General features: G+C 38.5%; 1 protein-coding gene across 1 annotated transcript in view; it reads right to left on the bottom strand.

Annotated features, from left to right (window-relative positions):
• The window catches only part of RARS2 (arginyl-tRNA synthetase 2, mitochondrial), a 39,634-nt gene that overhangs the window by 14,255 nt on the left and 8,587 nt on the right, over window positions 1-16,792 (bottom strand). Inside the window, exons 5-12 of the mRNA XM_082305274.1 lie at window positions 16,343-16,440; window positions 15,160-15,215; window positions 13,529-13,612; window positions 9,756-9,832; window positions 6,480-6,635; window positions 4,436-4,542; window positions 3,724-3,819; window positions 2,299-2,359 (exon numbers count right to left, since the gene is read on the bottom strand). Coding sequence (XP_082161400.1) covers window positions 2,299-2,359; window positions 3,724-3,819; window positions 4,436-4,542; window positions 6,480-6,635; window positions 9,756-9,832; window positions 13,529-13,612; window positions 15,160-15,215; window positions 16,343-16,440 — 735 coding nt within the window. The remainder of the gene's footprint in view (window positions 1-2,298; window positions 2,360-3,723; window positions 3,820-4,435; window positions 4,543-6,479; window positions 6,636-9,755; window positions 9,833-13,528; window positions 13,613-15,159; window positions 15,216-16,342; window positions 16,441-16,792) is intronic.

Here is a 16,792-nt window from a genome sequence, read left to right as displayed (position 1 = left end):
CATTTCATAAAACTACTTTTTTTTTCATAGCTTCATAGCATGGCAAAAATAACACAAATGCTCAAAAAGGAGATTTGTATCATGAAGAATGGCAGGTTTTTTTCCTTGCAGGCCCCAAAATTATACATGTCCAAATGTAGTCCAAGTGGTTAGTTTTAAGGGAGAAGTTTGCAGTCTGAGAGTGTGGATTATATTTAATCCTTCATATAGAAAAGTGTTTTCACCTCCTGTTTTGAATGCAACATTCAATGGAATCTTAGCACCGCTTTAATAATACATGTCACACATTTTTAAATGTTTTGAATATTTTGCTCAGATCACTGCATTTTTATGAAGTAAGTAGGATTTTTTAAAATATAAATTGCTGAATGCAGTGATTTACAGCCTTACAACTAATAAGCCAATTTAATGTTCTTTTAAACAAGTTGATCTGATGAAAATAAGACGATCTTATGAAATAAGACTCAAGATCCTCTAAATAATTTTCTTGTAATGAGATCAGGATTCTGAAATACATTTGTATTTAATAATTAAAGACTAAAATCATCAGTGTTCTCACTTAAACCCATGAAGTCCTCCCGCCTCTGCTAACACTAAGTCCTAACCCACTACAAAGCACTGCCACAAAACAGCAGCAAAACTCAGCAAGGCTGGCAGTTCCCTCATCAGGCTATCTGTCCCACAAACTCTCTTAACAGTTCATGTTATTGCCCTCATTTTATGACCCACTTTCTCAGCCCTCAGAAAGTCAGAAATGATAGAAATACTAACCATGTTATCCAAAAACCATGCAACCTTAGCACGGTTGAGAGAACAGCACTAGACGGGCTCATCTGTCATTTCCAACTTGAATGAGACATTGATTATAATGGTGACATCAATCACGCCACAGTCCGGTTTTGCTGCCTACCTGTTTGGACCAGGAGTAGATCAAAGAGGCCCAGGCAAGGAAGCGAACAGTTCAGCTACGAGCAGCCAGTCAACTCAAGACTATTGCTTCTGTACTTGCTCACACCATTAGCTTAACATTCAGCCCCCATCCTAATTTGTGCACAATACCCACCAGTTATTTTCTTTCTTTCTAATTGTTCCTTCTCCCTTGGTCCCTACTACCTCATGGTATAAAAAATACAAATAATTACCTACCCACATGAACTAGGCAGGAAGCTTCCTTAACTCCTAATGCATTGCACTTTCACAGCCACACTGCTCTTCGATGCCAGTGAACCTACTATGTTCCAGTCAGTAGAGGTAACCTCCCCCCAAAAAACACAATAAAAAATGAAAAACTGTTCTATGACCACCTGTGGGAATGACAAGTTAGTGGCAACTTCCTGAGGACTGAAAACAAAAGGAGGAATGTGATTTAACTAGAAGTCGCACTTTAAACTGTCCGGGTATTTAGTTTTATGCTTACTGATCTCTCCCTCTCCCCTGAATCATGGTGTTTGTAACATTATATTGGCTTGTGAAAGAGTTGCACCGGAGAAGATTTATGGGCATTATCAAACACATCACAAAGGACATGCCAGAAACCTGCAGATTTTTTTCATGGGTCATTAATTGACTTCACATAATAGAACATGGTTTTAAAAATGTTTTTTTCTAAATCTGGGGAAAAGAAAATTTAAAAGCATCATGTGATATGTCCTCGGCAATACTATAGCAAAAGAAGTTTCACGCAAGTGAGGAGATAATCCTGCTATTCATCATTGATACTGCTGGAATTGCTAAAGAGCAAAATAATCAAACCAAGAAACATAAAAAGATTCCCTGTCTACAACTGCTCCAGATTGATTAAGCAGTACTTTATGTGCGATTTCTACATAATGAAACCAAGGCACTGTTCAAAGCCATAAAAATTTACATTTCGGATAAGATATCAGGACTTTAGATTAGACTTAGATTTATTTTAGAACATTAATTTCTAAAATTTTAAATTAACATTTTACAACCCCTTATAACACTAACAGCTTTTTCTGACTTGTTTAAATATTAATTACAACATTTAAGTAGAAAATACAGTGTCAATTGAGTACAAATTCCTTTAAAATGAATCACAATGAATTTTTAAAACACCGAATAACTCCAGAGCTGATTTTTCAACTGTTCTGTGGGTCATGAACTGAAACAGAACCAAGAAACACTGCCACATTGAGGCACAGTTGCTGGGCAGTAAGGGCATCTATTTTACTGCCAAAAATACCATGTGCCAAAGTCACACTGGGAGCAAAAGGCCCCCTGGATTATTGGCGAGAGTCAGGCTCAAAAGTATTTTGTGAATCTAGAATTACTTACCACATAAATCATAGTATCCCAGCTATGCTTATTCATTCGGTCTATAGCAGCAGCAAGATCTCTGAAAGAGATAATGAGAAACTATTTGGACTTTCACTCAAACATACCTCATTATTTGCCTCTCGGGAAAATAATCTACTGTTATGGAGGGAAGAGGACTGCCAGATTAGAGGGATCCATGTATGCCTTACACAAAAAAAGAGGACATGTATACTTTGTTCACATGACGTGTTTGAAATGTTTTTTTTTAAACAACCAATTACAAAAATTACCGAGGAAACAGTTCTTATGCACAGAGGAAGTCTGGTTTCTGTCTGCCTACTGGGACAATCAATCAACTGTGAGACTTGAGAGAAACAACCCTCTCCTGGAAAACAAACCCAGTGCTCAGCATTAGATTATATGATAAAAAGCTCATGTTCAAACACACAAAGCAGTACAGAGAAACAACTTGCTCGAGCCTCAACCAGGGCTGTCACAGGAGAGCCATAAGCCCCATGTTCCAGTCTGAAACCCACCTCAGGGGTCACCAGGAACGACATACATACATGTGTATTGCTTCACACTATTAAACCTTCACCCTAATCAGCCAGAGGGGAACAAAACTAAGCCATTCATGCTGTCTGAGTGGTTTTGTCTGTGTTGCCCTGTTTGGTTGGCTCTGTGTATATATGTATGTGTGTTTGTGTGCCTGCTGGGAACAGCTGCTCAGCCTCACTGCTGGTGGGAACTGTGGGCATGGAGCTGTGGCAGCCTTGCCTCCTTCTGGCTACAGGATTCAGCAGCTCCCTAATGTGCAGGATTGACTGCAGTATCTCTCTAATACCCTTGTCCTGAAAAGCTGTACACAGTTTACCCTAAGGGCTAGACATCTGATTTATTTACATTACTGGCACAAAGAAACTGTTAAAGCTTCCATATTAAAATACCCAAGAGGAATTATAGGATACTGATGAGAAGGCAGGAAAACAGTGATAAAATTGATGGTACAGTGCTGGTGGTCCACTGAGTCAATGAAGACATGGGTGAACAAGCCATTTTTTTCTGCATCACACTGCCAATAAACATTTTAAGCTAAGGTCTTTCTAAAACCTTCATTATTTGGCAAGTGTTTCTTAGATTAAGAGATACCAGCTTTGTTTTCAAAGTCAGTAGCTGCGGAAAGTATTATGATTTATGGAAGAAGGAGATTTACTAACAGACTGCTTAAGGGGAAGAAAAGTATTTAAAAGCAGTTGTTTTTCCTGAGCCATTTTCATCCCATCATAGTCACATTGCTGGTTCCAGTTACAATTACTCATTTGTCAAGGTGTTCCATCCCAGAAATAAAAAGCTTCCAAATCTGTACTATCAGTTACAAATGTAATCATGTACAAAAGTTTACTGGCAAAATCAATGGCAAGAAACACAGATGGCCTTACTTGCCTTGTTATATAAAGCGATGTCCCATCACTACGCATGACAGTGGAAAACGATGAGAGGTCTTTCTTTTCTGAAAGATCCACAATTCCTGTCCCTGTTCTGTAAGTGGAGAGAAAACACTGAAGTAACTGCAAGCCAGATCCAAAATACAGGTAAAGTTCAGGTAAGATAGAGGTCAGAACCAAAATGAAGGCCTCTTACCATAGAACCCCCTCACTCTAGACAATCTCATTCTTTTCTTTGAATGACTGTATCCTTTAAGTCTTTTTAAGACCGTTCCTTTAAGTTTGTTGTCACCACTGCTGATGCCAGGGAGCCGCCTGCCCACATTCTGGTGCACTCCATGACTACAGCTTCTGTCCCAGTTCAGCCAGGAAGCACATCAAGGCAAGGATCTCATCTAACTCTGCTCGTTAAATGGCACGTGCAGCTGCCAAACTAATTAACAGCCTAAAAGGCCACTAGGAGTTGAACACTGTCATTGTACCTAATTTGTCACAGCCAGGCTTCTGTGCTAGCCACAAGAAAAGGCAAGCTCAATTTTGAGCTGTGATTGCACAAATCCTGTTGGCCTTCTACTAGAACAGCTACCAAAACTATCTAGAGAAAACTCTTCCCTTTAGATGGCGTACACACCTCACTCATCATATTTCATTTGAAATGCAACTGAATTGTTAAGTGAACTACACCAACAGATTGAATAATGAGTTCATACATTGTTTTCTGAAGGAGTCCTTTATCCTCCAACATCTTTAGAACTTCCTGGGACTTCTCTTGGTAAAATGATTCTCCAGAATATTCATCAAAGTGCACTCCTAGACGCTGAAAAGTTCCAAGAATATCAAAGAAGGGACACATTGTTAGATTGAGGCTAATCATTTCTTCAAATTAAGTCAGATGATAGGTCTGTGTCACAGGTCAGATAGAGTGCAAAGATTAATTTTATTCCAGGAAATGTCACTTCATTGCTAAAAGGAAAGGATGTTTGGATTTTGATCTAATCGATTTCTGCATTAGAATTATTCTCCCTGAGTTTAATACAGTGTTCAATATAACGTTCATGAGAAATAAGAAGTAAACTGGAGAGAGCAATTAGTACAAAAAATCTGAGGTAGGTCTCTAACTTGCTGTGCTGGAGGCAAAATCAGTGGACTACAGAGAAGTTACTTGGACTTGAAACCAATCCTATTTCAAAAGGATGCTAAAAGAAATCTAAAAAAGCAGGAGCTGCTCACAAACACTGCTAAGCACACAGAAATCACCATTACTAAGAAGGCTGAGGGTTCACCTAGGAGACATAGGATGACCTTAACTGCCAAAACCGGGTAAAACGTAATAGTACAAAAGACAAGGTTTTTAACAGAGTGCAACAAAGCTGTCAGCTGTCCATCAGCTCGATACTTATTTGGCTGAAAAGGAATCAGGAGAGAAAGATCTAGCTGTACCAGTCACCATGTGATCAGTGATGAGTGACCATCATGATGCAGCTGCATACACAGCCCAATACCCGCTTACCCTAACAGGTCAGCTTTCCACTAGAGTTATCTAGCCTGTGTCTCACTTGGGAGATCTTAACTTGGAGTACTTAGCATGAATCCAGTGATGTGTTTCAGGGAAGAAATTAAAGCACAGCCAGGTTATCTGGATTACTGAGGAAGGGGCAGGCCACTTCTCTATCAACTTTGTAATCAAGGATGAAAGAAGACATGACCAATTTCTACAAATACATCAAGAGGAGGGAGATGGAAAAGTGCAACTTTAAGTAAAGATTAATGCTAGAAGGAGGACGTGATATAGGACGAGTCACAAATTCTTTGGAGCTGCAAGTTAGGGAAAAAAAAAAAGTCTAAGCCTGTCAAAACTGGGCACCCATTCCAGAATTTCATTGCAAGAATGGGGGAAAGAAAAACACTAGCTGGTTTTCAGATGGACTCTTGAGTAAGACTACATAGTATTAATACCAAGAGACTGGATTCAGTGACAGAAGGCGTATCTCACTCCTGTTTTCCAAATTCATAAGATTCATTTTGTGGTCAGTGCTGCAAACATCTCCCACGAAACAGTGGACACCAGCTCCATTCTTGAGATTACAGTATGCAACAGATGGCCGTATATTAGCTCAACTCAACCTGCAGGTAACTTATGCACTGATTACTATTGTAAACTCCTGCTGTTATAATTATTTACACTCAATTTAATATGTAACATACACAGCTCTGCATTATAACATTAGATTACAAGTGTGAAAACAGAGTTATTTCCTAATAAAATTTATTACATGGAAACTGTTAAATTTAGTGGGTTGGTGCTGTCTTCAAAGATAAAGCAAAACTGAACAGTATTTATCTAACACTGATTTGCTTTGTTGCCTAGCACCATACTCCTAACTTCAGGGCTTCTGAGAAGGGAGAAGTAGTCAAAGGGTCAATTACACGGACTCCGTTAAACAAAACGTATCTAGGCTGTCAGCTAGTAAAGTGATGGTCTGCTTGGATGTTAAATCAACTACACTGCTTTTTCCAAACAGAATGGAGCATAACCTGGCATATTTAGAAACATCTTCCCCGCAACGCTGTAAAGTTTACTGGAAAGGCAATGAATTGACAACATTACAGCAACCTCTGTTGCTAAGTCAGTTCACTGCTTGGCAGTTTCTTGGATGAAAAGGTGCTATGCACTGTCAATCAGATTGGTGGAGCAACAGATTAAAAAAAGACCATTTTACCAACAACAGAGAAGAAGCAGTGGATGATTCGTACCTTATAAATTCGGATGTATTCCTCAATACTGAAGTCTCTAAATTGTTTCCAAAGTGATAATGTCTGCTCATCGTGTTCCTCCAGTTTTCTAAAGAAATCCTTAGCCAGCTTTTTTGTGTTTTCATCTTCTGCTGCTTTGTTAATCTGCACATACACCTAAAATATAATGTCACTGAAAATGTTGAAGAAGTATAATCCTGTCCTCCAATAAAAATAAGCAGAGCAAAGTTCTACAATACAAATACATTCAAAGATGACATTTGTAACATCAAAATTTTAAAGCCGTGTTAAAAGAACACATTTTCTATTTGAAGGATGAATGGGTAGTCCAAACTCTAATAGGAAAATGTGCAGCTTATCTTGAAACAAGACTAAGGCCATAATTCATTACTGCTGTCGCTATTGTCCTCTTCATAACCTTGAAACAAACTTCAGCAGCAGAATATGGAAGAACTAATTTATGCATGAAAGGGAAACCATCACAGAATTTTAAACCAGAGACTTTTCTTCAGAGGACCACGAAGTTGATAAGACATTTTACAAGCTAAAAAAAAAAAAATCCCACAAAACCAGTTTTTTTAAAAGATTTTTAGAGATTTTAACAGTCAGTACTGCTGACAAGCCTCAAAGATTAATGTTTGCTTAGTTCTGCCACAAAAAAGAAATTTAAAGTAGAGGGAAAAGTCAACCCTTACCAAGAACAATGTTCCCCCTCCCCCATTAGTAGCTTCACACATCCTAACACCTCCCCCCCACCAATCTTTGATGTTATAAAGCAAAAATAACGCAAAAGGCATATTCGCATCTGATTCTTGACCAAAATGGAGGGTGCAAAAAGGTTTGGAAAGGTACATTTGTCTATACATTTATTTATGTAGAAATTGTGCTATGGAAACTTTCTTTTTAAATGTACTAAAGGAAAGATTAGTTTCACACAATAGCAGAAAAAACATCACTTTGAAACACGCCTCAGTTTTTTATATAAACCAGGAATACAGCTGAACAAACAGTTAAAAACTGGAAATATTTGAGAAACTAATTTGGTCTGGAACAACTATTGTTTTAGAACCTTTTGCAGCTTGACTGAATACCATTCTCTACACTTGAAGGTAGTTTTTTTAAGGTCATAAAGCCTACATGCTACTGCAATAAATGGTATTTTAAAGCTTTAGTGGAAAAGTCAAGTATTCAAAATTTAAATCCTAAGAACGGAATGAAATTACAAATAAAAATTAAATAATATGCAGCAATGCACAACCACAAGAATATGACTACTTCTTGTCATCACTTTAAATCAGTCCTACAGCTCTAAAACACCTCCGTGTTGAGAATCTATCAATTTTATTGAGCAGGCCTCAGGGATGAGGGAACAAGTGAACAAAATTTATCTATGTCAAAGAAGCTCAGAAGGAGCTACTCTGCCACATAAACAATCTGCCTAATATGTATTCAGCTGTAGAGTATCCAAGTGTTCAAACACAGTTTGCTCCTTTGCCAGTAAACAGATTTATGTGAAACAGTTATCCTGTGACATACCATCTGAACACTGGCATTAGCAATAGCTCCCATATCCAGCTCAGAGGGTGAAGCACAGCTCAGCTTTGTAATAAGAAGACACTTGTCAGTGCCACACAAGAATGTTGACAAAGCCCCGTTAGCATGTGAGATCTTTCTTTTAAAGGATGAGGGCTTGAACGTTAGCCATTCAGAAAATTTCTTCCACCTATCCTTATGGTTGTTGGATTTGTGCAGGTAAGTATGTAAGTCACATTCTCTCACGTATTGTATACATGTTACACCCAGCACGGTTGTCAACCAAAGATCACTTACAAGTACCAAAAGACTGATTAAAACCTTTCTTGCTTGTTGCACTGTATGAAACAAGAAGTAGCATAGGAACTGGTAGAGAGGAAGAAATAAATACTAACTAATAAATAGGAATATTTGAATGGAGCAAACCAACAACCAAAACCATATTAGTCCTGGAAAAACAAGGCTTGTAAAACTACCTCGATCTTTACTGCCAACCAGGACAGTCCACTGAGTCAGTTTTGTCCCTGACACACAGAAATGCAATCTATAGCACTTGCACTACGCTGATGGGCATGGTGGGCAACCGAGGGGGCAACCTCCTGCAATGAAACAGCTTTCCCTACTGCTGAAAGGCATTTCCTGCAGCAGAAACTGCACCTTCTAATGCTCCTGGCTCTTTCACACGCATGGAAGAAAGAAGAGCATTCTGCAGAGCCAGAACAGTATTCTGGAAAGTGACAGTCACTCCTCCTTACCTATATATGCTACGGTTCCATATTAGAATCATAGAATCGTTAAGGTTGGAAAAGACCCTTAAGATCATTGAGTCCAACTGTTAACCTAACTGCCAGGTCCACCTCTAAACCATACCCCTAAGCACCACATCCACGTTTTTTGAACACTTCCAGGGACTGTGATTGCACCACTTCCCTGGGCAGTCTGTTCCAATGCCTGACCACTCTCTCCGTGAAGAAATTTTTCCTAATATCTAATCTAAATCTCCCCTGGCAGAACTTGAGGCCATTTCCTCTTGTCCTGTTGCTTGCTACCTGGCAGAAGAGACCGACCCTCACCTCACTACAGCCTCCGTTCAGGTAGTTGTAGAGAGCAATAAGGTCTCCCCTCAGCCTCCTCTTCTCCAAACTAAACAACTCCAGCTCCCTCAGCCGCTCCTCATAAGACTTGTGCTCTAGGCCCTTCACCAGCTTTGTTGCCCTATTAGATACAAAACACTTTAAAGATCCTTTTCCCCAACCACAGTGAATCATGTATTGAGCAATGTAAATTGTTACTTATTCTAAAAATAAGAGAATTTTTACACCATACATGCCACTTCTTTTCACAACTTTGGTAACGAACATACTACAGCATTAGATGCGAGACACCAATGCCACCACAGTTACCACAGTCAGCTCAGTGGTCACCTATGCCTGGTTAAGACAGTTGATATCGGTCAAGCCAGCTGTGGTGGTAACAGCAATCAATGCAACTTAAGTATCCACATGATTACCTCCCTTACAGGGCAGATTTTTCAGCCTAACGAATCCTGTTTCTGCTGCCATTGCGTAGTGAAAACTGTCTCTGCTGCCATGGCTCAGGCTAGCGCTGGTCCTTCAAGCAAGGTAGTTTAAATCCAACATGAGTGTCATCATGACCCTGCAGACATACCATTCTGTACAAAATTGACAGCTAAGTGAAGTGGACTGTCCTCTGAAGTCCCTAGTTGGTCTTCTCGGAACTTACCTCAAAAAGGTGTTGTAAAGGACTGGATTTTAGCTTGTCTTTGTTGCCAAAGTGTTGGAAACCAACACCCAATAAGCCTTGAACAACAATTAAATACAAAGTTAGACAACAGCCCAGAGTATATTGCTTTGTTGATTAAGTTGTTTTCATAAGCAAATCTAGTCTTAACATTGTATGTAATAAATATCTTACATTTTTAAAAAATATAATGGTGTATGCTACAAAAACAAATCAAAACATAACCTATTATTCCACTGCATGAAAAAACTCCAAAACCATAACAGCTAGAAACTATTAAGAAATACTATGTTGATTTTTCAGTTCCTCATAAATGGAATTTGTGTTTCTGGACTTGTAGACAAAATTATCTTTTACACAGCAACCAGCTGCAACTGAGAAGCCACATAGTGGAAACTGTCCAGCAACAGAACGTGCTCAAAACTCCTTGTTTTGTTTCCTCCCTTAACAGTATTATCATTTCAAGGACAATAGAAACTGGGACACAGTATGGTATTCCACATATCACTCATGCAATATTTTCAAGGGAACTTCTTGCTGCATGCTGAGAATATGCAGCTTTTTTCACGTATCCAACTTGGCTTCTGCATTTTCCGAAAGCCATCTGAAAGGGCAAGATCCAAATCCCAATCTTATTGTCTAAATCAAAAGAGCCCATTAACTCATTCAGTAATCTAGCAATATTAACTCTGAAGACTCTTAGATTTTCTGAGGCTGCTTTTAAAGCCATCGCATTCCTCTGAGCTGACAAGGGCCAGGACTGATGTGAAGACAGCATCTGAGGAATAGGTATGCAGGTATCCCTTTGAAAAGCCCTCTGCAACTAAACAAATAGCACTGTCTCAAGAGCTTCCCTCTTAGAAACACTGAGTGCGATAGGAGCCGTGGCAGATTTAGGTAAGAAAAACAAGTTTAGGGTTTAGGAAATAAAATGAGTGTCATCCTATTGAAAGGGAGTTCCTTTAAGGACAGCTTGTTCTATGAGCAATCTGAGCTTGATTTCCTAATGATCTCTATTAGGTATTAGTGTACCTACACATGCCACTTTTCAATGCTGGCTTCACACTCCAACCCCCAGCAAGACTGCCAGTTTTTATTCAACCCAAACACATCCTTCCAGACATTTCTGTCTTCCCCAACTATCCCCAGCCCCTGTTATACTCACCAATTATTGGCCAGATGCAGCATGTGTTGGGACTGATTCTGACTTAGATATGCTGACTGGTTAGCCCGCGGTCTAAACACAGAAGTTAACTTTCTCTCCCAGAGGGCACTATGTATTTCTATCCCTACTCAGCTGCCAACTGTCACAATATCAAAATAAATTTGTTCTCTTGGAGATGGTTGTCTTTGTCGGATCTGGCTGAAGTTGGCCAATCAGTTCAAAATTTATTAGGAGCAGAATGACAGGAAGACAGATGGAGACAGTGTGACTGCGTAAGCTTTGTTACCTTAAGAAACCTGCCCCAAAACTGCCTAGAGGTTGAGGACTTCTCTGCCATGTTTCAGCAAAATATGTTTTCAATTATTACGTTTGAAAGCCTCTGACAATAGCAGTTGTGATAGACATGCTGACAGATCGTTAATTATAGCACTACTTCTGGGAAAGGACCATTATAATAATATTCCTTTGCTATAATTTTATGAAGCATGACGATATTATTTGTTATAAAATCTGTCATATATTTGAGCTGAGCCAGCCCAAATAAAGAGAGGAGCACCCATTTTGAAAGAAACAGTTTGAACTACTAGTTCAAAAGCATGATTTTAACAGATGTGTGCTGGACAACAGGTACACATATAAGTAACAGGCATTGTGATCTTTATTCCTTCAGGAAACTTTGTATTAAAATACATAAAACTCCCGATATTCAGAATCAGGAGTACAATTTAGTATCTTCAAAGACAGAGTGAATGAGGTCAGTTGAGAAGCCCTTTAACCACATTGCATTTCATTGCTTAATTGTCATTGCCACATTCATTATACAATAGCATAGTGATAAAATTATGCCTAAGGGGCAAAAATGAATGAAATAAGCAGTGATGAAATTTACTGCATTTTAGGTGAACTCATTCTGTACTCAATTCCTATGAAACAAACCCTAAGTGAAGCAAAGCTCTGCTATAAACTACTGTTTGATCAGAAACAGGATCAGGAAAGACAAGCTGCAGAGGAAATAATTTAACAAAGGAAAAAAATAGTCTATTACTGCTCTCACAGTCATAAGAATGTTTTACTCAACTGTCTAAAGCCCAGGAATTTACTCTAAAAGAAGAATGGGCAGAACTGAATACATTTTAGTTGTTATCTACACTGCTGAATCTGAATACATAAATGCAGTAGAAGTAGGGTATTTATGCTAAGCTTTTAACCCAGCTCTGTTCATAAAATCGATTCATTGATGTCCCCATAAACAGCAGTACCAGCGAAACTGGAGGGGGCAGCATAAGGGCTGGAATGAGCAAAAGTGACTGCTTACTAGACATTGCACTTTGTGTTTGCCATTTAAAAATAAATATATGGACACTGCGTTCAGAACCTATTGCAAAAGATGTGGGGGTTTTATAGTTTTCACAAGTGTGCCAGCTTTCAAGAACGAGGAAGTGGGCACGATTGCCTTTTTTTAAATGCCTAAAAATATGTCAAAAACAGCTTCGGGAGGGAAATTAGAAAAGTAGAGGAGAATATGGATCAATTTAAAATGCAAGATTAACAACAGAAATCAATGAAGTTGTGAATCCTATGCATGGGTCAACTGCCATGTAAGAGGGATGTTTACAGATCCAGCAATTGGACATAAATGATTTCTGGTCAGGGAATAAATATCGAGCCATGCTAGGCTGCACATGAGAGGATTTTTCAGTCCTCACTTATCTGATGGACATTTCGGAAGAGGTAGGAGTGTGTATGTGTATGCACGCCAATGCACATGCATGCAAAATTGATAGTCTTCTAGGGCCTATTCACTTGCACATCCTCCATCTACACACCTCCCTTTTGCTACATTTTAAAGGGAAATTGTATATTTTGGGGGAACGGCTGGGATATCTTTAAAGATACAAACTCTCTGGGCTTCAACCTGCCAAAATGCAGTTGCTGTGGAAGTTAATTATGCTCTATGAAAAATGAACTAATTTCCAGAGGGAACAAAAGAACAGATAAGGAAAACACCACAACACACAAAAAGACAGCCAAATATAAAATATGTATTTTGTTACAATTATTCTATTGCTGTGTGTACAGGTGCGGCATAGGTAGGTTAGCAAGCTTACGCTTCTACAACTGTTATACATGCCCAATCTGAATAAGGAAGACAGTATTACAGTAGACATGCGACAGCTATGGTAATATGTACGCATTTTGTCTGGAGGCAGCAAGACAAGACTGTTCAGCTATGAGAGCTCCAAAGGTATAACTAGGGCACTCAGAAAATATTTATACTGCCCTTTAAAAATAAACCCCAAATTACACATACATAATCTGAGAGAGGAGCTACTGAGGGACAGAGGGACTGTTGGGTAAATTTCCTCCTGTTATTTCTTGTACAGTAGTATAGGTCATGCTGCTGATGGATCAGACTGGATTGTTTTGTTCATATTTTAAGGAGAGTAACAACACATTACATGCATGGAAACACAATATTACTCTATTGAGCCTAGAGTGAATCCAATGGGCCTGCAAAAACTGAAGCTGGAAACCTAGTCCATATTGTACAGTAGAAAAGGGAACAGGAGAAACAAGTATTAGAACATACCAAACTGCATGCCCCAGTCACCAAGGTAATTTATTCTTATTACTTCATGTCCCAGTGCAACTTTGAGATTTGCTATAAAATTCCCTGGTAAGGAAACAAAACTGGTATTATTATTCAGTTGTAGGTAGTCTCTCATCCCAAAAAAACCCAGTTTTCTGGTTTTGTACGATCTGTATTCAAAATGAAGAGGAAAAGCAATCACATGAACTACTCCACAGAATTTGCTAAAATACCTCACAACTAAAAGCAACAGTATTCTGAGCAGGAAAAGAAAGGCTGTGCATTTGACAGGTGCCATAAAGCATCTCACACAACAGTGATAAAAACATACACTTGGATGTGCATGCACATACTGCAAAGTATATGAACACGAAAACCACTTTTTAAAGTCTTCTTGTATTCTCACAAATATGTGGCAGTATATAGAATTCCCGTTACAGTCAGGCAACCACATACCAGGAGGTTAAGCAAGCAGTCAAAATTCACAAACTGCTGTTAACTGCGATGTTAAATAGAGAACATCAGGTCCTGAATCTCTATATACTGCTGGAGCAGTACTGAGCTCTGCACTTAACACAACATGTGTCTGATATGCTCCAAACTTACCGTGTCACATAAGCACATCTTGGTTCTGTTATTACAACAAATACCCTTCATCTTTCTCCTGAGCTTAGCTACAACCACAGAATTACAAAGAAGAAATACCTGCATCCTTTCCTCTATTTTCCTGTGCTTCAAGGGTAACTTTTAATTACAATACTGATGTAAAAGGATGCAGAAAGCTTTCTCTTCTTTTGTTATTTTAACACCATATTATAGCCTGCTATTACTTTCAATTCCATTCTCTGTAGTCCATTCATTCTCTTACTACTGGACAAACACTGATACACAGAACTATTTTTGAAAGTGTGTTTTTTCTATAGCAAAGGGTCCAGAAATGGAACATAAAGAGCCCAAAACACGTAATTTCACTCAACTATCGGTCCATGAGAAGGCAGAATTTTTAATGTTATGTAATTAATAATTATATATGATACATTAAATACAATTAAAAACTAATACATGATTAGCTGCACAGATGCTGTAGGATCTTTTGCTAATAACCTACTAGTTTTTATTGTGAGAGAGGGAAAGGAGGGAGAAATAATGTTTTCCATATGCCGTTAGAGTACTGCACAACAAACATTAATTATTCCATTACAAATTACAGCAACAGTGTTAGTAATACTGGCATAACGTAATTAACGTATAAAAGCAAGCTTTTTGCAAGACAGCCGCCAAGACATAACTATCTGACTGCTCTGCAGTTCAGTGCAAATTGGAAATCTAAAACTCAAAGGACTCTCTTAACACCTCAAAGAAAACTGCCCTAGGTTTCTTTGTAGAACAATTTTAAACTACTTCATTTAATGTTCACAGTCATAAAACTATATTACGTGTGACTTAATAAATCTGCCAGCAACACACCACGCTCTTTTCTTCATTGCACAGTGAGCATAAGGTTTTTAATTAGCAAGTCAAGCCTGACACGGCCACTCCACTAGAAGAGTGAAAGGTTAGCAGTGTTCCTCTGTCAAGTGAAGCAGGAAGACAAAGAAGCCCTTTTAGGACAGGGTTAAATGCATACTTACCTACTATTGTGGAACGCAAATGTCCTATGTGAAACTTTTTGGCAATATTAGGGGAGCTGTAACAAATTTTCACAAATAATGTTGGTTCAATGCACAAGACTGACAGACCACCAGGTCAAAAAGAATTCAACTCACGCATATAGCAGAAGAACTGAAATAAAACCATTTTCAGTTTTCCCTTAAAATTCCCTGATTAGGTTCTGTTTTAGACAGCAAATTTTCCTATCCAGCCAGGTTTTCCTTCAATATCAGTTAACAGCCAGTGTTACAGGGAAAAAGAAACCACAAACAACCCCACAAGAAAGAACACCCCAAAACCCAACTATATTAGTGACAAAGGACTTATGCTATCTTCTCACTTTTTACATGTTTTGGACACATGGATCATTCTCCTCATACCTTTATTAGAGATAAATCTGATGCCAGGACAGGGGACCTTGTGTACAAGAATCAGTAACTAAAATAACATCTTCTACCAGCAATGCCTCCCCGCCCCCCCCCCCCCCCAAAAAAAAAACCTGTATCCACAGTTGTTTGCCCCTGATAATAAAATGGAAGTTCAGCTATGAAAATTCACCCTCCAAATTAAAGCCAAGCCAAGTGCTTACTTTCCGTGACTATGGAAGCCTACAGAGGGAGTATAAGTAACAAAAATATTTATACATAAAGAGATCTGAGTCAGCCACTTTTCATTCCATGAGCAGGTGACTGTAAACAAAATTGTACTGGACAGAAATTTTGGGGCCAGCAGTTGAGAAGATTTAGCAAGACAAATGCCTGGCTGCTTTAGCAAGTCAGGGAGGCAGGTATTAAGGTGAAAAAATAAATGGGTTAGTGGCTGAAAATTCAGATCATGTTTCTCGATAACAAAATAAAAGAAGCCAACTTAAAAACTGAATGCTATTATGCACTAAATGAGAATACTCTTAGTGGAGAGCAGTGTGAGGTGTGAACTCTTTCTTTAAATACCAAAAATATATTCTGAGAAAAAGCTTCAATTCCCTAAATATAACTTATATTCTACTTGGCAAATATATCAGAGTATCAAATACAGCTGAATATAATACCGTAAATATGGTTTAACTTCACAGGCATCATACATTACAGCAATGAGTATCAATCAGCAAAATATCAAATCAGCAGACAAGGCACTCTTCTCAAAGGACTCATCACATGTGCTTACCTGAACTCAACCACTGCCTTTTGTCTAGGCACTGTAGAGAAAAGTTCACTTTTTACTCCATACTCTGAGCCATCTTTCAACACCTGCTGCAACACAGTCTAAACCACAAGGAAGATTTTTAAAAAAAAAAAAAGAAAGACAAAAAAAAAAGGGAAAATATGTTTCAGCAACAGAAGGCGTCATCAGGAAAACTGTTTACCCATCACACAAGAGTCTGATCCCATGATCTCACAGCCTTTATTCACATCAGCAATTACGTGGCTGGTCTGCCAAGCAAACAAGATCTCATGTGCAGATGTAAATGCCATTAACTTTTGAAAGCTGCATCTGATCAATCAAAAAATTTAGAGAAATGATAGGCAGAGATTTTGGTGAAAATCAAGGCTGATTTTGGTGGAAATTTAAAAGGAAGTGGAAAACCTAGTTTTTATCATTTTTTAGTTACATAAC

The sequence above is a fragment of the Platalea leucorodia genome (genome assembly GCF_965183815.1).
Source record: "Platalea leucorodia genome assembly, chromosome: 3".
NCBI lineage: Eukaryota > Metazoa > Chordata > Aves > Pelecaniformes > Threskiornithidae > Platalea > Platalea leucorodia.
This window is presented reverse-complemented; position numbering and strand designations above follow the sequence as displayed.